The sequence below is a fragment of the Thamnophis elegans genome, chromosome 2, assembly GCF_009769535.1.
Source record: "Thamnophis elegans isolate rThaEle1 chromosome 2, rThaEle1.pri, whole genome shotgun sequence".
NCBI lineage: Eukaryota > Metazoa > Chordata > Lepidosauria > Squamata > Colubridae > Thamnophis > Thamnophis elegans.
Window position 1 is genome coordinate 424610 of NC_045542.1, and position 26157 is coordinate 450766.

General features: G+C 42.5%; 1 protein-coding gene across 3 annotated transcripts; it reads left to right on the forward strand.

Moving 5' to 3' along the window:
- Positions 1 to 185: 185 nt before the first annotated feature.
- Positions 186 to 25715, forward strand: MCOLN1 (mucolipin 1). 3 transcript variants are annotated; one of them, XM_032209989.1, is made up of 16 exons: positions 197 to 287; positions 1789 to 1861; positions 5134 to 5226; positions 9963 to 10180; positions 10470 to 10637; positions 10731 to 10887; positions 11906 to 12020; positions 12677 to 12773; positions 12904 to 13003; positions 17521 to 17627; positions 21743 to 21892; positions 22017 to 22118; positions 22390 to 22512; positions 22918 to 23124; positions 23949 to 24079; positions 24318 to 25715. In XM_032209989.1, exons 3-16 carry the CDS (start codon positions 5220 to 5222, stop codon positions 24352 to 24354), a joined length of 1719 nt encoding a protein of 572 aa, XP_032065880.1. In that variant the 5' UTR covers positions 197 to 287; positions 1789 to 1861; positions 5134 to 5219; the 3' UTR covers positions 24355 to 25715. The 3 variants fall into 3 exon arrangements, with proteins under 3 accessions (XP_032065879.1, XP_032065880.1, XP_032065881.1); XM_032209988.1 differs by lacking the exon at positions 1789 to 1861 and having other exon boundaries at positions 186 to 287; XM_032209990.1 differs by lacking the exons at positions 197 to 287; positions 1789 to 1861 and adding an exon at positions 602 to 831.
- Positions 25716 to 26157: the final 442 nt, after the last annotated feature.

The window sequence follows — 26157 nt, forward strand, 5'->3', positions numbered from 1 at the left end:
GCAGAAAAAAACTTTAAAAAGGCCCCGAGAAGAATCCAGCACCGCCACAACTGACCAGCGAGTTGCTCTCGCGCTGTCCTTCTGCAGCTTTTCCTATCTCTAGGCTCCCTTCCCCTTGGCGCGTGCGCGGGGCTGGCGGCGGCCTCGTGACCGGATGTTTGGCCTCCCTGTTGCTCCTTCGGAGGCGCCGGCAGAGAGGGCGGGGGGGGGGGGAAGGGGGAGGGAGGTTCCCTTCACGGGCTTCGCTGAGGAGAGGAGCGGAGAGGACGGTCCGCGGCAGGAGGCGGGTGAGGAGTCCCTCCGTTCGTCGGGCTTAAAAAGGGGATGGTGACAACCCGCCACTGTTGCTTTCACAAATGACATTTATTTGACGCTTGGGACTCGGAAGCCCCCCCGTGTTTCTTTGGGAGGGTCTTTAGCCCAGGGTTTCCCAACCTTGGCCACTTGAAGATGCCCGGACTTCAACTCCCAGAATCCCCCAGCTGGCGAATGCTGGCTGGGGAATTCTGGGAGTTGAAGTCCGGACATCTTCAAGTGGCCACGGTTGGGAAACCCTGCGGTTTAGCCACACACATGGAGAGGGAGAAAACAGGCCTCCCTCCACTCGCTCCACCCATGGGGAGCCTAAGAGGTTTGCGGGGCAGCGAGAGGACGGTCGTGCTGTTTTTTTTAAAAAGAATGGAAAGAAGTTGGCGTTTCTGGATCTGAAGCTGCCTTAGAAAGAGAGCGCTGTTCTCAGCCACGAAGCCTTCCAGAGCTTCCTATCCTCAAACTCTTAAGGGGCCACAGCGACCATCGTCCCTGCACGTGAGGGACAAGCCGTTTGGGAAGGTAGGACGATGTAAAACGGAGTTGGGGATTTGGCAATTGTGAAAGCCACACTGAGCCGTACTGAGAGGGGGGGGGGGGGTCCTTCCCTGGCAGGCCACTCTTCTCCTACAGTGAAGCCTTTACTTAAGGGCCAGGTGCAATTTGGGGCGTCACCTTTGGCCTCCCTCCCTTCCCTCCCTGATGAAAACAGACTAAAGAGAGAAGATGGCAAGGAAATAGCAGGCAGGAGAGAGAAAGCAGAGCTATGTAACTCATTCTTTGCATCGGTCCCCCAAAAACCCTGCAGCCCAAGCTACCAAAAACACAACTGTAAAAGACAGTCTAGAAATAAATATCAAAATAAGCAAGGAAATGATGAGAGGCCACCTAGCTGATCTGGATGAATAGAAACCACTGGGGCCTGGTGGATTAACTTCCCAGGGCTCTGAAGAAGCTGGCAGACGTCATCTCAGAGCCATTGAACCATATCTTTCAAAAGCCCTGGAGCACCAGGGGGGGGGGGGGACGGGGGGACCCCCCAAGACTGGAAAAGAGCTGATGCGGTTCCCATCTTCAAAAAAGAAAAAAAATCAGGGCTGTTAGCCATAAAGGCAAGGCAGGTTCAGGTTTCAGGAAGCTGCAATGGAAAACTGGGCAGATCCTCCGCGAGGATTTAGCTAATTTCAGCTCCACCGTAACTGGATTTATGATGCATTTGATAGGAAAGGGGCCCATAAACTTGGGTTGTAAGGATGGGAGGAATTGTGTGGACAAATATACACAATCCCCAATTTTAAACTCCTTAGGTTCAACCCTTTTTTTATCAGCCTGGACTTTGTAAATATTTCTAGCTTCATGGAGGGTCTTTCGTACAACAGGCCAGGTGTATGGTAGGTGAGTTGATCCACTCTTTCAATGCTAGAATTACAGGATATTTTACTGGCAATTCACATATAGGTTTAAAATTTTGTCCCGTAGTTACTTGGAACAGAGGGAAACCAGTGCTACGATGCACCACGTTGTTGTACACAATCTCCACAAACGGCGGGAGGTCAGTCCAGTTGTCTTGTACATAGTTGATAAAACATCTACAAACACACTTTCTTGCCGCTTGCCTAATTTCAGTACAACAGCAGCTTTAGGCTTCTGAAAATAGGCCATTAAAAAAAGAATAAAACAGGATTTCCTTCAAAATAACTCCTGATCATATGTTTCAGAAGACCACACAGTAAACCAGACTGAGAAGTGCACCAATTAAGACTGCAACTAATGGGTAGCTGGTACCAATTTTTAACTATTCAGTTAAATAAAAACAGAAGAATGTACAGATGGTTGGTACCAGAAGGGATATTGGTCTCTTGGCAAGGAAAAAGATATAAAATAGAGAATATAGAAGAAGCGCAAAAATTTTATGAAAAATACTTTACAAGGGAAGAAGATCAAGTAAAGAGGACCTATAAAGTAGAAGTCAAGAAGAAGAAACAGCAGAAGGCAAGGAAAGAAACAGGAAAGAAGAACAGAAGCAAGAGAGAGAGAGAGCAGAAAGGGAAGGCGCGAGAGGGAAAAGTCAGATACAAACCAGAAGTAATAAAAAACACCCCATCTAAAGATGGACCAGGAAATAATAATTATCTCAGTAAACTTGAATGGATTGAACACACCAAAGAAAAGAGCGCAGATGTTTAACAAACTTAGGAAACTGAAGGCAGCATAACCGGCATACAGGAAGTGTACATTGAAAGGGAACATTAATTTACTGGAAAACAAAAAATTAGGGAAATTATATACGGCACTGGCAGATAAAAAAAAAGAGGGATAGCAACCTATATAAAGGAAAACATAAACTCCAAAGCAGTCGACTCTGATAAAGAAGGCAGGATTCTAATTATTGAATTAGAGACAACAGAAAAACCGATATCAATAGTGATATATGCACCAAATTAGAAACAAGAGGAATTCTATAGGAAATTACACAAAATAAATGAATTAGAATATGAAAATATTTGCTTAATTGGGGATTATAATGCAATAATGAATAAAAAAATAGACTATGAAAGTAAAAGAAATAATAAGCTAAAAAAAATCATTACCTAAATCCTTTTTTGAGATGGCAATGGAATATAAACTACATGATATTTGGAGAGAAAGGCACAAAACATGAAAGCAATATATCTTTTATTCGAACCCCCACCAGTCCTTATTGAGAATTGACATGGCCTGGATATCATCTGGACTATGTAATCAATTAGAGGAAATCGAAATTGAAACAAACGAGTGGGCCGATCATAACCCAATAAAATTAAGATGGAAAGGCCAAAAAAAAAAGAAAAAGATGGATGATGAACTCAAATATCGTAGACGAAATAGAATACACTCAAATGCTGGAGAAAGAATTAAAACTATTTTTTAGAATAAATAAAAAAGAAGATCCCTGAATTCAAAATCTCTAGGACACCAGGAAAGCATACATAAGAGGCTTCACAATCGCTTACGTTGCGAGAAAAATCAGAAAACCAAAAGAGCAACAAGAACGTATGCAAAAAGAACTTAGGGAAGCCGAAGCCGAATTACAGAAAGACCCAAAGAATAAAATTTTAAAAAAAGAGAGATGGTAAAACATAAGATTAACTTAATAACTCAAAAAGAATTAGCACAGAAAATTAAAGCGGCCAAACAAAATTACTTGGAACAAGCCAACAAACCTGGATGATGGCTGGCATACAGATTGAAAAATGAAAGAGAAAAAAGGATGATATACCAATTAGAAGATGACGAGGAAACTAGATAGAGTTAAAGAATAAAAGAATCTTGACTTTAGAAGGCCATGATCTGCAAGCAGGTTGGCATACGTTCTTTTGGGATGATAAAAATAAAACGCACAAATACTTTCAAAAATATCTAATTAGAAATGTGTTATTGCAAAACTGACTCAAAATTTAAAAAAAAAAAAACCATTATGTGAAAATCCCGAATTGGCTATCCCTGACAGAAAGGACAACACACCCAAATTTTACAGATATGAATAAAGTGTTAAGATACAGAGACTTAATTAATGGCCAGGAAAATTTAAAAAGAATCGAAGAATTGGCAGAACCAAACATGAAAGTTGACTGGCTAACCTACTTGCAAATCAAAACGAAACACAATAATGATACTAAATTATATGGCATCGAAATGGAACCACACGAATTAGATAAAATAATCCAAAGCTCAGAAAAAAGATGATAGGGAGAATATATAAATTTCTCCTGGAGTATGAAATGGACGAAGAAATTGTGAAAGAACAAATGGTAAAATGGGCACAGAATTTTGGTTACAATATTGAATTAGATAAATGGGAAAAATTTTGGGAGAGAAATTTAAAAATGACATTATCGGTTGCATACAAGGAAAACCAGTACAAAATGTTTTACAGATGGCACCTGGCACCAGTAAGGTTAGCAAAAATTTCAGCAAACACCTCCCCAAAATGTTGGAAATGTGAATCAACACACAGAACATATTATCACGTATAGTGGACGTGTGAGGAGGCTAAAAAGTATTGGAAAAGTTTTTAAAATTGGCTAGAGTCAATAACAGGAGTCAAAATAGATTGGAAACCAGAAGTTTTTCTACTAGGAATAATGACTGCGAAATATAAAAAATAAATCCAGTATTTAATTTTACACATAATTACGGTGGCAAGGATTGCCTTCGCTCAGAAATGGAAAAATACATTAATGCCAAGCGAAGATGAAATAATAAGAAAGGATATGGGCTGTGCCGAAATGGACAAATTAACAAAAGAAATCTGCCTGCCTCCTTCTCATTCCCATCTTGTTCCAGAGTTTGGCAATGCTGCCAGCTGTGGCTTTCCCACGTGGGGTGGGCGGGGGTGGTCCCAGTGAAAGGGAAGCCACACAGGCTGCAATGCTGGGCCTTTTTGGCCTTCCCGGCCCCCAGAAGCCTTCTGCCTCCCCCCCCCTTTCCCCTGCATCCAGTAGCTCTCTACTTTACCTTCCCCTTCCAGATTATGCCCTGTGCTCGGCTGAACGGTGAAGGCCAGCGAGTGGGTGGGGCGTTGTGGGCAGGGCAGACACGCGCTGGCCGGATTAATGGCTTCAGTGGGCCATATCCGGCCCGCGGGCCGTAGTTTGAGGAACCATGAGCTAGACAGCTGCTGAACTGGGCTTCCCACAGGTGATATCAGCATTAAAATGAATAGTTCTGCGAGAGAGTTTGTTTTGCCTAAGCATTTTAGAGCTAATGGTTTGGGCAATGACATATACAATTTGGCATGGTCTCTCAAAATAAGTATTGGTCTTGTATTACGTTTGTTTTTAGGTCACTACTGACAAATTGCATGCTTCGCAGGAAACAAGAAGCCTGGTCTTGTGAGAAGATTTGTTAGCAACTGACTTTAAAACGTCATGATGGGTAAGGAAGAAAGAAGTTACAAGGCATGTTTCAAAACTCTTGTGTTTCTTAGGATAATTAGGCTAATCCAGATTATTATGGAATTATTTGGATAGCAGAGATAATAGTAGTGAGTTTTGATGTTTAGCACTTTTAATCTGGTCAGTATCTCAGATTTCTAGATTTTATGAAAGTAATTTTATTCCTCTTAATCGTAACTGGCTGACGCACTCAATATGTAATCCTCAATGGAATTACATCTACATGGAGGAAAATACACAGTGAAGTACCCCAAGGTTCTGTTTTACACCCAGTAGTCTTCAACATCTTCATAAACAATTTAGATGAGGGGCTAGAAGGGAAAGTCATCAAATTTGCTGATGACACCAAGCTGGGGGAAACAGCCAGCACTTTGGAATATAGGCTCAAAATCCAGAAGGATCTTCATAGACTTGAACACTGGGATCTACCGTATTTTTGGGAGTATAAGACGCATCAAGGTTTTGAAGAGGCAAATTTTAAAAAAAAGTTTTTGCACTCTGCAAACCTCCCCAAAATGGCCAGTTTTTCACGAAAATGGGCCCGTGTTTTGTCAAAAAAATTGCATGCGTAGCCTTTAGAGGAGGCTTAGAGTGCTCCTGAGAGCTGGGGGGGGGGCAAAATTGAGCAAAAAATGGCCCGTTTTTTACTCATGTCTGCCCTCCCCAGCCCCCAGGAGCTCTCTGTAAGCCTCCCGAAGGCTATGCATGGCTATTTTGGTGAAGGGGGAGGGGCTTCGGGAGGCAAAAAAAATGCTGTATTCAGTTTCTAAGACGCAGCCAGATTTTCAGCCTCTCTTTTGAGGGAAAAAGGTGCCTCTTATACTCCAAAAAATACATTACCTAATAAAATACAATTCAGTGAGGAGAAAAATAAAGTCCTGCACTTAAGCAGGAAAAACCATACATGCTGTACGCACAGAATAAGGGCTACCTGGCTCCAGAGTAGTAACTGTGAGAGGGATTTAGGTGTCCTAGTGGATCACTGTTTAAGTATGAAGTACCAATGTGCTGCAGCTGCCAAAAAAGCCATTCAGGCTTGGGCTGCATCAACAGAGGGATAGCATTAAGATCAGAGGAAGTGAGAGTGTAAGGATTGCCTCTCCTAACGTAAGAAAGTGAAGACTCCTGAAACTGAGTATTTCAAAAGGAACCTTTTATTAAGTAGAAAGGAAACCATTAACTTCAAAGCAACAAAGTAGAATTAAAGCAGTAGAGACCCCTCCCATTAGTTAGAATGCAAGTAGAATTAAAGCAGTAGAGACCCCTCCCATTAGTTAGAATGCAGAGTTTAGCCAATACACAAGTGTGAAGATGTTTTCTTTACCAACTGCCCTGAGAGCCGAATAAACATACATTCCCATGGCTATCTTCTGTTAGACATTAAAGTGAACCGTCCCACATGGCCATCATAAACATTCTCCCAAAAGGTGAGGAGATCTCAAGGTGCTTCGGTGCCAGGAAACCAGTTGTAAAATATCAGTTGTCCCAGGCACTGCTAATAAATCGACTCCAAGGCCCCCCTCCTCCCAATTGAATGGCAGTACCACTTTTAGGGACCTGGCATGCTGCCTTCCTTAGAAAAAGGAGAGATCCACCTGTGAAAAGATAGGGGAAAAAATTCCATCATAGTATTTTAACAAGGTTTGTCAGGATATTGGGAGTGATTTTTTTTCAGTAAGTTAGGGGCCCTAACCTGGTGTTTAATTACCCATTCATTTTGGGATGAGGGTAGATGCTTGGATTTTCCTCCCTTCCTAGAGTCAAGGATTTCCTTGATTTCAAAGTGTTGTTCACCTTCTATCCTGATGGGAACAGGTGGTGTAGGTGCAGGTGGTCTGAGTGGTGAGATTACCTCTCCTTTGAATAAACTAATGGGAAATACTGGGTGGACTTGCCTGAGAGTCTTTGGAAGGAGTAGTTCTACTGTTGCTGCATTGATGACTCTAGTGATAGGGAAAGGTCCAATGAAATTTGGCCCTAATTTCTTTGATGGTTGCAGTGACTTCAGGAATTTTGTAGATAAGTATACTCTATCTCCAACATGGAAAGGTTTGGGTTCCATTCTTGTCATCTTAAATTTTAAAAGCCACTCTAGTTTCCTCTAAAGCTAATCTAACTACTGGCCATGTGTCTTGTAAAGTGTCTATCCACTCCTTAAGTGAGGGGATTCTTCTGTGGGTAGTTTAGGCATGGGGCTGAAATCCTGGCCTGTTGCTACTCTAAAAGGGGTAAAACCAGTGCTTGAGTGTACAGGGTTACTGAATGCCATTTCCGCAAAAGGTAAAAGTTCAGTCCAGTTATCCTGTTGAAACTTAATAAAACATCTTAGATATTGTTCTAATACAGAGCTAGATCTTTAATAATTCCTGTTAGTTTGGGCGTGGTATGACAAGTTCAACCGCTGGGCGGTGCCAAATAAATTTAAAAATGCCCTCCAAAATTTTGAGGTGAATTGGACCCCCTCTGACAGAGATGGTTCTCTGCAGGGCTCCATGAAGATGATAAATGTGTATCAGGAATAACCTGGCTAGACTTTTGGCAATTGGGATTGTTTGGCAAGGTCTGTTACGACCGAAATGACAGAATTCTCCACACTTTCTGGCAGTTCTACAATAAAGTCCATAGAAATCTCTCTCTCTCTCCAGGATTCAGCTACCTTCTGTAAGAGTCCTGGAATTTTCCCTTGATGTCTTTTAGCTGCTGCACAAATAGGGCAGCTAATTACATAGCTCTCTATGTCCTTTTTTAGTGATGGCCACCAAAATTGTCTTTTAATTAGATGTAAAGTTTTCACAAAACTAAAGTGTCCAGCTAATCTTGAGTCATGGTGCCTTGCCATTAAGTGCAGTCTTTGGCTAGCTGGAACATACAACTTCCCTCCCACCCAAGCTAAGTTATCTTTCACCAGGCAGCTGGATTTGTGGCTCAAAAAACATTCATTGGTGGTCAAAGCTTCTTTAAAAGTTTGGGTGGTGTCATTGTCCGTCAAAGTTTCTTGTTTTGCCTGGGATCTGGTGAATACTTTCGCAGCTAGCTGATTGTTTTGTACTATGGGTTTCATTATGTCTGGCTTTGTGCTATTGTATTGCAGTTTTCTGGATAGTGCGTCTGCCAGACACCCCCCCCCAGGAGATATCTGAGTGTAAATTCAAACCGTTTAAAGTACTGAGCCCATCGTACTTGTTTTGGGGAGAGTTTCATTGGGGCCTTTAAGGTTTCTACATTTTTATGATCCGTCCAGACTTCAAAAGGGATCTTACTTCCCTCTAGGAAATGTCTCCAGGTTAAAAGGGCCCATCGAACTGCATAAGCCTCTTTCTCCCAAATGGCCCACCTTTGCTCAGTTTCATTCAATTTTTTGGATGTGTAAGTGCATGGTTGTAATTGGTCTTTCTCATTTTTCTGAAGCAGGACCGCCCCTATTGCCACATTGCTGGCATCTCCTTGTATGATGAATGGTTTCTCTGTGTCCTGGTGCTTTATGATTGGTTCTGCTGAAAACAGCCGGTTAAGTTTTTCAAATGCCACTTGGCATTCCATTGTCCAGTTCAAAGGCTGCTTCGGTTTTGGGTTACCCTCCCCCTTCATTTTTAAGAGCTTGGTGATGGGGAGAGCAAGCTGGGCGAAAGCGGAGATAAACTGGTGGTAAAAGTAAGCGAACCCCAGGAAGCCTTGTAACTGTTTACATGTTCTGGGTGGTTCCAAATCAAGTACCGGCTGCACTTTTAAAGAGTCCATTTCTATGCCCTGGTGTGAAATGCGGAACCCTAAATAATTGATTTTTGGGGGATGGAATTCACATTTAGAGAGTTTAGCATAAAGTTTTGCAGAGCAGAGTTTGTTCAGAACAGCCCGGACTAGTTTTACATGTTCTGCTTTGGTCTTTGTATATAACAAAATGTCATCTAAATAAACCAAGACCCTCTTATACTCATGTAGCACTTCATGTATTAATTGCATAAACGCTGCAGGGGGCCCTCGTAGCCCAAATGGGAGCACTTTGAATTGGTAGCATCCAAGAGGGGTCTTAAATGCCATTTTCCATTTGTCCCCTGCTTTAATTCTGATGCCGTAATAAGCCTCCCTTAAATCCAGCTTTGAAATTTTTTCCCTTTAATGAGGTGTGCTAGCATGTCTTTCATAAGGGTGAGTAGGTACATGTACAGTGACAGTAAAATACATACATTTTCTTTTTTGATTTAAAATGTACAATTCAATTTGAATGAAGTATAGGATTGTGGAAGAAACGCACGAAATGTATTTGTAACCAATCGACAGATGATTCTTTTTTTGTGTTTTTGTTTAATTAAAATAATAAAAAAATTTCCAAAAAAAAATGATAAAGGATCTGGAGCCGAAATCATATGATGAATGGTTAAGGGAGCTGGGTATATTTAGCCTATACCTTTAGAGAAGATTTAAGGGGGACATGATAATTGTCTTCCAGTAGTTGAGGACTGTCACAGGGAAGACAGGATTGACTTATTTTCCAAAGCACCCGAGGGCAGGGCAAGAAATATTGGGCAGAAGTTTGTTAAAAACCCAACTTAGAAATAAGGATAAATTTTCTGACACAGAGAATAATCAGTCAATGGAATAGCTTGCCTCCCAGAATTATGGCTGCTTATCACTGGATAACCATTTGATTAGAACTGGACTAGAAGACCCATGATTCCAGCCCTGTGGTTCTATCAGGCTGTGTTCTCTTTTTTGCAGAGACGGAAAAGCTGCTGACCCCAGTGAATAGTTACGGATCTCATGATAGGAATTTGAGGCCAGCCTTAGGATCTGCTGCCTTTCACCCAGAGGAGGAAGAATTCCGAAGGTGTCTCAAATATTACTTCATGAGCCCCTGTGACAAGTTTCGTGCCAAAGGTCGGAAGCCATTTAAATTGGTGCTTCAAGTCATCAAGATCCTAATAGTCACCATTCAGGTGGGTAAGAAAATGAAAACTTGGAGCAAAGTCCCAAATGGCTTTTTTTTTTTAAAAATCAACCTGTCACATTTTATCCTGAGCCGTTTTTACGTGCTCTGTCCTCCTTCGGTATTTAGTCATGCTGGCCACATGACCATGGAGACGTCTTTGGACAATGCTGGCTCTTCGGCTTTGAAACGCCCCCTAGAGTCGGGATCGACTAGCACATATATGCGAGGGGAACTTTACCTTTAAGGTTTTGTGGTTTTGTGATTTTCTTCATCTTGCTTTGCCTTCTCTTCTACAGCTCATTCTCTTTGGGCTCAGCAATCAGATGGTGGTAACATTCAAAGAGGAGAACACTATTACATTTAAGCATCTCTTCCTGAAGAACTATGCAGATGGATCAGATGACATCCATGCAGTTTACACACAAGCAGACGTCTATGACCATATCTTCCATGCGGTGGAAAATGTGAGGTTCAAATGCAGTAGAAGGGTGACAGGGCAATATGGATGATCTGGAATTAATCGGCCTCATTTTGGTGATGGTAATTTCCCCCTACAGTATTTGGCAATTCCAAGTGAGACAATTGGACGCTATGCCTATGTTCACCCAAACAATGCTAACCAATCAGCCCTCATGCTCTGCCAGCAATATTACCGCAAGGGAAGAATTGACCCAGCCAATGATACTTTCAACATTGATCCCAAGGTCATCACAGGTGAGCAAATGTCTTCCCTGAACTTTAGCTCTCGTATCCACTCTTCAATCTTGGACATGGAAATGGCCCTTTCCCTTGCGATCTTCAAGTGGGGTCATTCTGAAGAGGTTCTTGCTATGAGACATTTTCTATCTAATAAGCAAGAGAGGGTCTTTCCTTGAATTGCATCTAGACTGTGGGATACACACTCTTAGGAGAGAGATGTGGCTCCTACTCACCTTTTAATTTTATTGTCAATTGATTTCAGTGTTAAATTTTGTTAAGCTAAATTGAATGCTAATCTAAATAAAAAGATGAGGTGCAAATTAGATGAATAATATAAAATAAATGCTTTTCCTTCTTGTTTCCTTCTTAAAACAATATTTTATTATGCTGTAATATGATGCAACTTCTCTGTAAAACCAGGAAGCTTCTCTAGCAGCCTTTACTTTCCTGGGTTCTACCCTTGTCTCAGGTTTCCCAACCTCCTTAGTCATTTTGACTTGTGGTAGAAAATAAGGGAAGCTGTCTTTTCTCTTGCCATTTTTATAGGTACGTTTTCTATGTAGTGTGTCTTCTATTATAAAATGAAGAATAAAGTTTGGTGCAGTGGTGGGTTCCGGATCCCATTACAACAAATAGTTTGGTGCAATGGGGCCGGGCGTCTACCACATGCATGCGTGCAGCATGCATGCACAGCGCGCGCATGCATACTTCGTGCGACGTTCCAGCTGCTTGGCGGAGCGTCGCACAGGCACCGTACACTCCGTGCACATGCGTGTAAGCCCCGATCGGCTCAAATACAGGTAAGGAGGGCGGGCGGGTGGGCCCTCGGGAGCACGGTACCGGAATGGTACTTGGTGCTCCCAGCAGGCACCAGTATGCCCGTACTGGGGTGTACCGGTTGTATCCCACCACTGGTTTGGTGGCAGAACTCCAATTTGATATGCAGAAATAGAACTGATACTACTAGCTCCTCCCATTCTCATCCAAATGTGGAAGGATCTAAAGCACGAGACAATGTCTCCTTTTTATACAGAATGCCTTGGTGTGGATCCCCCAGAGAAGATCCCTCCTCCATCTGATCTCAGAGGGAAACATCCAGATCTAGCATTGGACCGCAGCTACAAAAACTTTACTCTTAAGTTTTACAAGTAAATGGTTATATTTTATTGGTATTTGTAACAGCTCTTTAGGGTTGACAAACCCCTTAATTTTATGCTCTAACTGTTGCTTTGGAGGGATATTGCACTAATCTTTGCAAGCCTGAAGATTCCAGCTAAATCTTTCCGTGCATATGGTGCACTTATTCCTTTTTATATTCATTACTGCTTTGAACCAAAATAATTTGATTTCTGTAACTTCATATCTACAGTCATGTGAAAAAGAAAGTACACCCTCTTTGAGTTCAATAGTTTTATGTACCGGGACGTAGTAAAAATCATCAGGTCCTCAGCGGTTCTTAAAAAGTAAATACAACCTCAGATGAACAATAACACATGACGTATTACACCATAACATCGTTTACTTTACAATAAGAAAGCCAAAACAAAGAATATCAGATTATGTCCTGATACATAAAAACATAGAACTCAAAGAAGGGGCACTTTCTTTTCCACGTGACTGTAGACAGCTGTCTGTCTATCTCTGTCTGTCTGTCTGCCATATTTGAAGAATGCAATTATTGTCTCAGTACAGTTTCAGTTGTTGAGATCTAGTCGTTTTTCTCATTCTGTTATATTTGTGTACTTGGTGAGATGTTGTGGAAGATTATGATGCAGATAATCTCTCCACATCTTGTTTCTGGCAGGCTCATTAATGTCACAATTGACTTCAAGCTAAAAGCCATCAACATCCAAACAATAATCAACAATGAAATTCCAGACTGCTACACTTTTTCTATAACAGTGAGTAGCCAAGTGCCCCCATCTCTGCTGCTCAACTCATGTTCACGGATTCCCCCGTTCACATTCTAGGTATGGCAGGAGAGCTGAAGATGCTGCTTTCATTCTTTTCTTCTCTTCGTTTTGTCCCTAGATTACGTTTGACAATAAAGCACACAGTGGCAGAGTGAAGATCCGTTTGGATAACAAAGTCGACATTCAGGAATGCAAAAACCCAAGTGTCTCTGGCAAAGGTAACAGGGGGTTACAGGGGGAGGAGGAACACGGCACAAAATATAAGCTTGTTTCGTAAGGGACATTGTACTCAACTGCATACTTGGGTAATAAATATAAAACTATATATAAGTTAGAAGTGCTTCATTTCTGGACATACTTGTGGATGCTTCGCTTTCTAAAAGGAAATTATTAAAGATATTTCTGGTTGCTTGCTCAGTACACTAAATTCCCCCATTGAAGCCGATGGTTTGGACTGTCACTCATTCATTGAATTGTGGCTCGTATTACAGCATTTATTACTCGACGTATTGTTTGCACCAGTTGCTCTTAATAAGCTGATAATTCCATCAATTTCATATGCAATGCACGAATAAATACTTACATTAGTGCTCCGCTTCATGGCCGGATCCTAGTGTGCAGAGACAATATGTGTTAATTATTTCTAAATATTCATCATGCATTTGCCATTAGTTATTATTTCTAATTTTTTTAAATATTTTATTTTTAAAACAAAGAAAAACAAAACAACACATACAAAAAACTTTCCTCAATTTCATCAAGCATGTCGTTTGGTTACATCACTATCATTGAGCATTACGTGTTCAGGTTAGCATTAATATTAATCATCCATAGAGAATACAATACTTCAACTCCAGAAATAGTTTTCCATTGTTAATCCAAGTAGTTATTGAATATTTCAATTCATGTATGTATCAATTATTCATTACATCATCATTAGTCCATTTAACATATAGAAATCTTTCCAGTATAACATGATCACTACTTACAATTATACATAGCGTTCAAATCATCCCATTCTTATACATTAAATACATTATTGTCCTTTATATATCATATGATCAAGCACTCTATTTCATAGCAAAAAACTTTCATAACAATGACTATAACTTTCTGGTAGTACATAAACAATTTCATTTCCAAGTTTTTTTGTCTAACCATTGGTAAAACAAATCCCATACCTTATAAAATTGCTCATCCTCCTGTTCTCTAATTTCAAATGTAAGTTTACTCATTTCAGCACGTTCCATTATTTTCCAAATAGATTCCTCCTGTGTTTGTATTTTCTCATTTTTCCATTTTTTTGCAAATACAATTCTAGTAGCTGTTAAGACATTTGCAATCAAATATTTCAATTCTTTATTGTACATTTCTGGTATGATTCCCAATAAAAAAGTTCAGGTTTTAAGTCTATGTGTTTATGTATCATTTTCTCCAACCGCATGTGGATTTTAGTCCAATATCTTTTAGCTTCAGTACAAGTCCACCACATGTGGTAGTATGAGCCCGGCGCCTGATGACATTTCCAGCATTTTTCGGATTTGTTCTTAGACATTCTTGCTATTCTCGTTGGGGATAAGTGCCACCTGTAAAACATCTTATACAAATTCTCTTTATATGCAGTTGACATTGTCATTTTATAGTTTTGAGACCACGGTTTTTGGCATTTCTCTAGGTCAATCCCATGCCCAAAATTTCCCCCCCAAGCTAACATAGTTTCTTTAACTTGTTTTTTCCTGTAGCTTCACCTCTAATAGGTAGCCATAAAGTTTTTTAATTACTTTTTCATCAGTAGCTGTTAAGATTTTATCTAATTCAGTCATTATATAATAAAAACCCTCCATTTTTTGATCTTCATTGTATGTATAGAATGTATTTGCACATATGAATACCAATTAATTTCAATTCCTTCCTGTTTCAAGTCTTGAATGGATTTAAGTTCACCCTTTGTATTTAATAGTTCAGCATATCTAACTGTTTGTTCCTTTTTGTATATTATTGAGTATGAAAAGGCTTCAATGGTTGATATCCAGACTGGAATTTTTAAATAATGTAATTTCTTAACCTCCTCTCAGTTTAATAACAAAGCCTCTCTTATATAACGTCTTCTAAAGTAACCAAGTGATTTGGTTCCCTTATACCATAAGAATGCATCCCATCCCAGCAGCCAGTCGTGACTCTCTAAGTTCAAAAGCCTAACATTTCTTAGCATTATCCATTCCTTAATCCACATCAGACTTGTTGCCTGGTAATATAACTCCCAGTCGGGTAAGCCCAACCCTCCTCTTGTTTTAGCATCTTGCAACACTTTAAGTTTTATTCTTGCTTTTTTCCCCTGCCATATAAATTTCAGCACCATTATATTTAGATCTTCAAAATAGTCTTTCCCCAACCTAATTGGGATTTTCTGGAACAAGTATAAGATTCTAGGTAAAATGTTCATTTTAATTGTTGAGATTCTCCCAAACATTGATAATTGTAGTTTTTCCCATTTCATCAAGTCCGTTGCGATTTGTTGCTTCAATCTAAAATAGCTATCCTCTTTTAGAGTACTACATCTAGGTGTTAAAGAAATCCCCAAATATTTGACCTTGTTCGTAACTTGCATCTCCAAGATTTCCACCAATTCTTCTTTTTGTTTTGATGGTATGTTTTTTGCCTTTGTTTTAGCTTTATTTATTTTCAAGCCTGCTACTTTTCCATACTCCTCAATTTTTTCTATCAATTTAGGTGCAGATTCAAGTGGCTCCCTGAGAATAAAAACTAAATCATCTGCGAAGGCTTGCAACTTATATTCTTCTTTTTTAATAGTTATTCCCTTTATTTCTTCCTCTTCTCTGATCCTTCTATTTAAGGCTTCTAGCGTTAAGACAAAAAACGGGCAGCCTTGTCTCGTACCTCTCTTTATTTCAATAGGGTCTGTCAATTCTCCATTTATCATTATCTTAGCTGTTTGCTTGGGATATACCGTTTGTATAGCTTGAATAAAATTCTTACCAAAGTTCATTTGTTCCATTTGTTGTATCATGAATCGCCAGTTCACATTATCTAAAGCCTTCTGCGCATCAAGAAACATCAAAGCCATTTGCTTTTCAGAATCAGCCTCATAGTATTCTAAGGTGTCCAAAATTATTCTTATGTTATCCTTAATTTGTCTCTTTGGTAAAAAAAAACCATTTTGATCTGGGTGGATAAACCCATTTAGATATTTTTTAAGAGTCTCTGCCAGTATAGATGCAAATAACTTATAGTCTGAGTTTAGCAAGGAGATTGGCCTACAGTTCTTAATTTGCGCAAGGTCAGCCTCCTCTTTAGGTAGCAATGTGATATATGCTTCTAACCATGAATTTGGTATTTTACTTTCAACCATTACTTCATTCATGACTGCATTGTGTGGGAAAAGCACATCTTCCTTCCCCTCTACCACTTTTTGTAAAGGGATGATTGAAAGCATCCTGTCACGTTGCATTATTGGGTGTTTTGGAGGCATTACCGTATTAATGGAGATGACTTTTATTTCTTCCTCCATGCCATTGGCTTATAGGTTTAGTTCAGTGGTTCTCAACCCGTGGCTCGGGACCCCTTTGGGGGTCAAACAGCCCTTTCACAGGGGTCACCTAAGACCATTGAAAAACACATATTTTCAAAAAAATATGGAAAACATAAAATAATTTTATGGTTGTGGGTCACCACAATACACTGGTTTAGTTGATCTAGTCACTTTTTAGCTCCCTCTGCTCCTTGCTGGCTCTTAATGATTGCTGAGATCAAGAAATACTTGCAAACTGAACAAATGCTTTCAGGGGGAAAATCAGTCAACAAAAAGGTTGACACTCAGTCTCTGATCCTGTTTACTGATCAGCATACTAATGTCATCCCGGATGGCCCGACCAAGCAGCTTCATGCAGATTTTGAGTAGAATGAAACGGGGATAAAATGGAATCCTCTGGGATAGACAATGATTAAGTCTTCCAGCATTATCTTTTGGACATGGCTTAGTAAAAGATGCAGAACCACAATCAAGCAGTTCCCTTTTGGGTTAGGTCCTTCTGGCAGTCCAGAAGAGTACTATGATTGATAAAACTTGAAAGCTGCTAAAAAGTCCAAAAGGGAACTAGCAGGGCTCTCCTCTCTACATTTAATTCATGGTGTAAAGTCACACACTAAGCCCTCCACAGCTGTTTCAGTTCCATGTCCTGGACGAAAGCCTGATTGAAATGGAAATCTGAGTCTGTGCTATAATTGGGGAGATTTCCTGAGTGGAGGTAGAGGGTTTTTTGCAATAAAGTCTTATTGCTTCATGACTTGGAAGAACACATCCCTCTGCCAGTGGGCATCATACTAAGTCAGACCTTTTTATGGCTGAACCCAGTAGTTTCCATTTTTGGAGAACAAAACAATATATTTCTTAATGTCTTTAGTCAATTTTGCTAGTCTAACCCTTCAGGTAAGACTGTCTTCTCTTCCATGTACATTTCCACTATTATCCATGCTCTCTTTTGGTTAAGCAACTGCATCCTTTGGCTTAAAATTTTAAAAAACCCTTAAAATCTCGTGTGGTTTATTCCACCTGCCATTTTGGTATTACTGATGCTACATGCTTGCTCTTTCCTGCCCACTTCTGTCAAGCCTATTTGGATGACATTCCTGTAAGAAGGAATGTTCTCTGTTCTGTGCTCTGTAGCGTCCTGCTTCATTGCATATACCTAACTTTGCCTTGTTTTCTTTTTTGCAGGAGACAACCGTTTCCGGATGTTCTTTGATGTGGTGGTGATCCTTATCTGTGTCCTATCTTTCATATTGTGCTCCCGCTCAATTATCAGGGGGCTTCGACTGCAGCATGTGAGCATTGCTAAAAAGGGGGCATCCTTTTCCTTACAGATTTCTCCGTATTTTTCTAAGCAGGAGGGGAAAAGGGCCTTTTTTGTGCTGAACAGCTGCAAAAATTCAAAATTTCCATGAAGGTGGGAGGTGAAGCTGGCACATTTCTTAAAGTATATTGCTTGCATATCTAGAATTGTTTCCTATGTATAACTGGAGTCCAGTACCCTGGTTGTGGTTCTTTCTGATCTGATTTACTTCGGCATTTCCTCTTCTTCCTTTGCTCCTACCTTTAATTTTTGAAATGCAGAAACAGAATTTGAGGATTACGTTAACATTTACAAAGTGAGGAGACCTAGCCAGAAATCAACATAGTTTTTCTCCCTCAAACTGGGGAGAGAGAAGCCAGGAGAGAGTGGTTGCTTCTTCCTTCCGCTCGGAGACTCTGCATCTTCCTTGGCCGTGACTCCTTTGCCTGGAGACTCCTTCCCACGTCTGCTCGGTCTTTGATCGGGGAAGGCAACCTTTTCAGAGAGATCTTCACTCCAGAGCTTCAGAGATCGGGGACGGGAGAAGTTTGAATTGTGCGCCTAGCGGCCGATAGGCTAGCAGCCTGTGCTGCGATCGGATTCTCCAGGGCCGCTTCTAGGGATGGAGAGGGGATCCTTTCCTTCTGGCCAAGGTAGGCAGTGGGAGAGCCTAGGGTCAGGAGCAGCTGAAGGAGGGCTCGCTGCCCGGGGGGTTGGAGAGAGGCACGGGCATATTTAATGCACAGTTTCAAGCTACAGTGGCTCTTAATCCAGCCGTGGGCTCCGTGGCTTTGGAGGTGGGCTATGGCAGGCTCTGCGCCTTCCACCAGCCGGCAGAGGCAGGCAGGAGAGGGGAGTGGGTGCCAGGCTGCTCCCCATAGACAGGAACAGAGAGCTCCCAGCCAGAGGGCAGCAGCAAAGGGAATGGCCAAGAGAGATGAGCGGCGACAGGGCGAGCAGGTGGGCGTGGGCGGGACCACCAGGGATTTTTGCCACCGGTTCGGAGAACTGATGCCAATTGTCCCTGCCAGTTTGGCCGAACCGGGCTGAACCAGGAGGATTTCACCCCTGGAACAGAGCCCTCCCATTCAGACTGTCCTCAGCTCCAAGGGCGTTCACGAAGCTGCTGGCAACATGAGTGGCCCACCTGGGGTCCTTCCCTTTCAGGCTTCAATGTTATATAAGACAACATCCTACTCCAGCCATTGTCACAGACTCGGGCGGAAGTGGACCTTCGGGTGACTCTACAGGTGCTCAAGGAGCATGGCTTGTCCATCAACATCAGGAAAAGTCATTTCGTTCCGACTACTCCGTTTGAGAGTCATCATAGACACGTCCTTGTGCGTGGTCTCCCTCTTGCAGAAGATAAGACACAGTCTGCAGTCATTGGTTCAACGCATTCAGGCGGATGTCGTGGTGACACTGGTGATCTTGTCCCAGCTCCTGGGCAAGATGGTTTCGTGCATCTCCATAGTTCCGTGGGTGCATCTCCACGCCAGGCCCCTGCAATGGTTTCTTCTTCCCTATCAGAAGGCAGGCAGGCAGGCAGGAGCTACTTACTGGTCAAGGTCAGGATCCCTCGGAGAGTTCTGCACTCCTTTCAGTGGTGGACATCTCGGGCCCTGCTCAAGGGGGGCCTTTTCAGGGAGCCCAGCGGATTTACCTTAACGGCGGACGCCTGCCTCATTGGTTGGGGAGCCACCTGCAGTCTCTGATGGCCCAGGGACAGTGGGGCTCTCCAACCATCGTCACAGCATCAACTGGCTGGAGCTCAGAGCAGTCCATCTTGCGCTCAAGCGCTTCAAGGAGCATGTGGTGGGGAGTTATATGCTTAACAGACAACGTGACTACCAAGGCCCACATAAGCAGATGGGGGGGGATGCAGTCCCTCATGGAGGAGGCAAGTCTTCTACGTCTCTGGGCAGAGAGGAACCTTTTGCCCTTCAAGGCAGAGCACAGCAGGGGTGCAGAATGTGCAGGCAGATTTCCTCAGCAGGTCAGCAGTTGATCAATCAAAGTGGCAACTTCACCCCTCCGTATTCCGGGAGCTGTCAGAGCGTTTCAGCATCCCATTCCTGGACCTGAGCAGGTTTGCGTCAGCGGGAGAGGAAGGGGCCAACGCCCTTCCCATCCTGTGGCCCAGAGGTCTTCCATATGCCCTTCCTCCTCTGCCACTCTTACCAGCCGTAGTCAGGAAGATGGCACAGGAACAGGCGGAGGTGCTATTAGTGGCCCTTTCTTGGCTCAGGAGGGCATCGTTTGCGGATCTGGTGGGTTCGTCAGTAGTCTGCCCGTGGAGGATACTTCGGGGGCGGATATCTCTCAGTTAGGGGGCCCTGGTCCGTCTGGAGCCTCAGTGGCTCTAGGTGGCTGTGTAGCATTTGAAAGGAGGGCCAGGATCCAGGGTAAGCTCCCTACTAGAGTCACCAGGACCATTCAGGCCTCCAGGAGGCAGAGTCCACCCTGCCAAGGAAGATGGCAGGCTCAGTCTCCGACCGGAAGGAAGAAGGAGCAACCACCCACCTCTGGCTTCTCTCTCCCCGTTGGAAGAGAAACAGCGTCCAGGTAGGACCAACACTCGATTTAGGAAGGAGAAGTTATTTGCAAAAGAGGAAAAATATTTTAAAAGATAAAAAAACAAAAGATTTGCCTGTATTAGTCAAGAATGTTATAGGTGGTCCTCGATTTATAACTGGCCACTTACTACTACCTGGATTCAGAGTTCTGATAACTATCCCCATAGTCTCATGACTGCATGTCGGCCCCTCCCAACCAGCCCTCGTTTATGGGTGTTTGCAGCATCCCATGGCCCAATGACTTTATGACAAAAATTAGCAAGTACGGCAAAAAACAGCATTTACTTCCAGTTTTCAGCAAAACTGGCCCATAGCAAACAATTGATTTGTGTAATGATCACTTAACAACTGCCACAAAATATTGTAAAATTGAGTCAATCATATGGGTAACCACATTTACAACAGTCTCAACTGTGATGGGCAGCCTCCATTACAGTCATAAATTGAAGACTACCTATATAAAAAATGTTACGTGGAACAGATGCAAAATTAATGCAGGTTTTCTTGCTAAAGCAGTTGACATGTAATGCCCAGAGTTTACAAATGTTCAAATAGAAATAGAACATACCAGTAATAGAAGAATTAAGTTAGCTGCTTTTATAATGCATAGAAATGTGCAAAGTGCCGTATTTTTTGGACTATAAGATGCACTTTCTCCCCCTCCCAAAAAAGTGGATGGAAAAGTCTGTGCGTCTTATAGACCAAATACAGCCCTGTTTTTTGCCTCCCAACCACCCCACCCCACCCCCCACATGTCCCGTTTTCTCCAACAACGGGCCTGTTTTTGGCAAAAACAGGATGTGTGAAGGGTTGGGAGGCCTGCAGATGCTCCTTGGGGTGGAGTAGGGCAAAAATGGGGTGCGTGGGAGATTTGGGAGGCCAAAAATGGGCCTGTTTTTTGCAAAAATGGGAAGCATATACGGTTTTAGAGGCCTGCAGAGTGCTCCTGGGGGCCGGGGAGGACAAACACGGGATGCGCGGAGGCGAAAAACTATTTTTTTTCTTGTTTTCCTCTTCGAAATCTCAGTGCGTCTTATACTCCAGTGTGCTATAGTCCAAAAAATATGGTATTTTTAATTTGATCTATTTCAGGCTCAGACATTTCGTATGTGCAAATCAGTGCTGGAATACTTTCAGTGAAACTGAAAGATCTTTTGTACACTCCTTTCTTCAACATTGAGTTTTTACTGTCATCTTAACTTTTTCCAGGACTGCCTTTGGTTGAGCATTTTTTTGCTAGGTGATACTGAGTAATTAGCATTAGAAACATGGTGATGTTTGAAGGGAAATTGTTCAAATAATGAATCAGTCCTTCTTCTGGCCCTGGCTTAGGGGAGATGAATAATTTGGCAAGTCCCAAGTCTTTGAAACTAAGCTAATCTTCTTCCAAAGTGAATTCTATTCCCCTTGCCCTCTTGCCTCGACACAGGGGAAGGAGATAGAACCGTGCAGAAAGGCAGGGTCATAGGCTGACAGAGTTTGTGTTTTGAGGATAGGCTACCTGTTCATAATGGTTCTTTTCCTCCTACAGGAGTTCAGCCAGTTCTTTCAGCAACGCTACAGCCAAAATATCTGCCTCTCTGATCGCATGGAATTTCTTAATGGCTGGTACATTTTGCTAGTGGTGAGCGACATCCTTACAGTGTCTGGCACAATAATGAAAATTGGGATAGAGTCCAAGGTAAGCAGGTCATGGGCTTCAGTGCTAGGAACATCTCAGATTTGGATGATAAGCAGAGCTGTGAATGGCCTGCTCCGATCCCTCCTCCTACAGCATCTCTGCATACGGTGCTCTTTGCTTGCAGAACTTTGCTGACTATGATGTCTGTGGCATCCTTCTGGGCACCTCCACACTCTTGGTCTGGGTTGGAGTCATGCGCTACTTGAGTTTCTTTCAAAAATACAATGTAAGTGGAAGACATTTTTCTTTCTTTTTCCAGTGCATCCCCCAGGTTAGTAGTGGTAAAAGAAAGAGCCAGCAAAGAACATAAGGAAATCCCGGAGTTCCTTTTTTAAAAAATTAATGTTGGGCTCCTCAAAGTATAAAAACTGCTCCTAGGATCAAACCCTACCTCAGCCACGTTTCCAGGGCTGTCAGGGCCTCAGTTTGGGTCACATCTGGCTTGATTAAAAGTTCCGGAGCCTAATCTCAGACTGCCTTTTCTTCCTGTCTTCTAGATCCTCATTGTTACTATGAGGGTTGCTCTTCCCAACGTCATCCGCTTCTGTTGCTGTGTGGCAGTGATCTACCTGGGCTACTGCTTCTGTGGATGGATAGTCCTGGGTCCCTATCATGTCAAGGTAGGAGGAAACCCCAAGCGTGAACACGAGGGGCAGAAGAGAACCATCGATTAAACTGCCATTGTGGTGCAAATCACGTAATGACATGCATGTTCCTTAGAAGAGGATGTAACTGCTTTTATTTGGAAGACAGAAGCTGCGAAGGGATCAAGGTTTCTGAAGCCTCTGAGCTACGGATGGATCTCTAATGTATTCCTCCCCCTTCCGTCCCAATGCCTTCCCCAGAGCAGTTGTGGGAGCTTCACGGGAGTAGAGAGAGGAGGAAGTCTTTGCTGGCAGACGTTATTCTGCCTGTCAGATATATCACAATTGCAGGAACCCCTTTTACACGCTTGTTTTGCTTTTGCTGGATTGTCCAGGTTTGGGGCGTCTTTTATCGATCTTTGTCTATTCTTTTGGTTTCAGTTCCGCTCCCTCTCAATGGTGTCTGAGTGTCTCTTCTCTCTCATCAATGGGGATGACATGTTTGTGACATTTGCCAGCATGCAGCAGAGCAGCTACCTGGTGTGGCTTTTCAGTCAGTTGTACCTGTACACCTTCATCAGCCTCTTCATCTATATGGTGCTCAGCCTCTTCATTGCTCTCATCACCGGATCCTATGAGACCATCAAGGTTAGTCTCCTTAGAGGTTGCCGGTCCTATGGAAAGGAAAAGGCTTTCCCTCTCCAGTCACGTCCAGCTCTAGGGAGCAAAGCTCATCTCCGTTTCCTAGCCAAGGGAGACAGTGTTCTAATTTCCGCGGTCAAGTGGCCAGCATGACTACCAGCCAGGGTGCATAGAATACCTTCCTGCCAAAGTGGCACCTGCTCATATTTTCATGCTTTTAAATTGCTAGGTGGGCAGGAGCTGTGGCAAGTAACGGGAGCTCACCTCATGTGCGACACTTGGGTCTCAAACCTGGGCTGTCGGCTTCCCAGCTATTGCGCACCTTGCTAGTATGCATGATGGAATTAAGCAGCTTTGCTCTGAATCCTGCAATGGCATCTTTAGGCTTATCACAAATATGCGATAAGCCCTAGCAGATATTCTTTCTATTCTTTTTCTAACTTTCCTACCTTAACCAGAGGGGTGGTATGAATACCTATAGTTCCCGAAATGCCCTAACTGCAGAGACTGTAATCAAGGTGATGCATATGAACCCTAACAGCTTATTATGGGATGCGGGGGTGCTTTTGAGAGACAGGCGGAAGAGCTGCTGACTAGGCAACCGTCAGATAAGATGCTTTTGAGCCTGGCAGAATGAATGAGGGCGTGGCAAATATCTCAGAAGGGATCTCCCCATGTTTCTTGAACATTAAAAGAGAGGGGAAGATGATATACTTTCAGACCTTACAATAAAGAGAGAGCTAGTATCCATTGTTTTCTTTCTTATCTGCACTAACTCTCAAGGCCACAGCTTGGCCACCACAGTGACAATAGCTTGTTTCTCTTTTCAGCATCAGTGTGAGGGGGAAGCATCTGTCACTCAGCTCCAGGCCTACATAGCCGAATGCAAAGACAGCCCTGAATCTGGCATGTTCCGCAAGGAAAAAAGCTCTTCGTGTTCTATTTTCTGCTGCTGTGAACGGTAGGGTCTGTAAGATGGGTACGGTGCCTGCCTTCGTTACTATCAGTTTAGGGCTGGGTAATTGGGATTGCACAGCACTGTGCTTATTCCAACAAATCCAGCACTGAATGACTCTTCCAGCCATGCAGTGGTTCACCTTAGGACCCTGGAGTGCAAGCAGTGCTGGGGAGCTGGACGCATGTTGCGCTCTTCACTGGGAGGAGAACAGAGTTTAACAGCCGTCTTGTTTCACTCACAGAAGCCCGATACAGGAGAATGTGTTGGTGGTGAACTGAGAGCTTCTGGTAACGAAGGGGACTGTTTTGCTGCTTCCTGATGGACTGTCTGGGAGACAAAGTGTCTAGAAGAGGACTACAAATAAGCGAAGTGTGGTCTTTAACAGCAGGGTTTGCGATATGAGAGGTCGCAGCTTGCAGTGTGAGCCCTGTGTCTGTTCCCTACAGAGCTGTTGCAATAGTCCTCTGATTAAGAAGATTCCTGGGGAGAAGGAGGAAGGATACTTTTTAAAATAACCATCGCATGGCTGCATTAGACTTTATTGAAATCACTACAGTAGATCCCACCTTTCTCAGGTTGGGTGAAACAAGAAGTTTTTCAAAGTATTACCACGAGAAACAAACAACTTTTAAAAAAAATAACTTTATTTTAGAAGAAGAAAAAGGAATACTAAAAAGGACATGGCAGGAATAATCAAGGCAAAACCTTTGTATTACTTCTGAGATCCTTAAGTCACCCAGGCTTCCACTGGGTATTTTGGTGGATCCATTTGCCTCAGAAAGAACAGACCCAGTGGCATTATTCTTCAAGCAACATCCAAAGGAGTGAGCATCTCTCTAACATAAAATATTCTCATCGGGTTGGTACCTGGCAGGTTCAGAATGCTCTAGAATGAACTGAAATTAATGAGTGGGCCTGGGAGGGGCAAGTACAGCTGCTTAAAAACACAGAGCAAGACTTTTCCTGTTTAAAAGTGATACATGTATTTCCATCTTACCGGTGTTCTGCTGGTCTCTGTAGTATTTCCAGGTGTGTGTCATCTGTAGTGACCATTGCTTGTTTACTGATTGACATTCTTCTAACCTTGCTCGTTATGGATATCAGAATTTGAACTGAAAACTCTCCTCGCTGTAATGCCAAAGTGCCCCAGTGGCCCATCATTGCCCGGAATTCTCTCTGGTCTAGTTCTGATCCCTCCTCCGGTGACAGTCAAGGCTGGTCTCACCTGATAAAAGTTGCTTTGAGCAGATAATCTTACAGATTTTATCATTTTATCTTCAACTTTACAAAATAGCTCCTGATCCAAAAGATTAAAAGCATTGGGGAATTTTTATCTTCAGAAGCAGAAATTTAGAAATTGCCCTGTTGGACTTTTATTACAGGGAGGGATTAATTCCATCCTCCCACCTCTGAATGTTCTTGTCTGTTAAATAACAAGTTAGTTTTAAAAAAACCAAGCGACCCAAATAATGTTAAATAAGGGCAGTTGTTTTAAAGCAGTAATACAACTGTAACAAAGAATACAATATTAATCTGAATTTTTCCTGTTAGTATAATTTATGAAGTACAGTTCTGGATTATAAGCATCAGTTATTTATAGCTAACAGTATTATTCTAATAAATAATTATGAGAAAAACATGAAGAAGGAAAAGAATTTATTTTGGGTTTTCATCCTGAATACTATGAAAATTGTCAATACTGCAGCACTGTAATCTGTCGAGCATCCCTCCTTCAGCAACCAGGAAAGAAACCACTTAACTCCATTTGTAGAATCAAGAGTATTTTTACTGGTTATGAAAAGGAGTCAGAAAAGCATGACATCATACATATCAAACATCTGCCCAACCCCTTCCCCCCAACAACCCCCACCCCATTGCCCAATCTGCAAATCCCTTAGGTGTCATGTGGGTGCATCTCCAAGAAGCATCATCAGGTTGGTATGCAGGACGGTTGGCCTTCACCAACTCCAAACAGAACAAGACTCCCTTTTTAACTAACCTCCTGTACCAATTATTTCCCATCCCAAATACCCACCCCCCCATTTCTATGGCAGCTGAAAGCAAGTAGCGAAGCAGATATA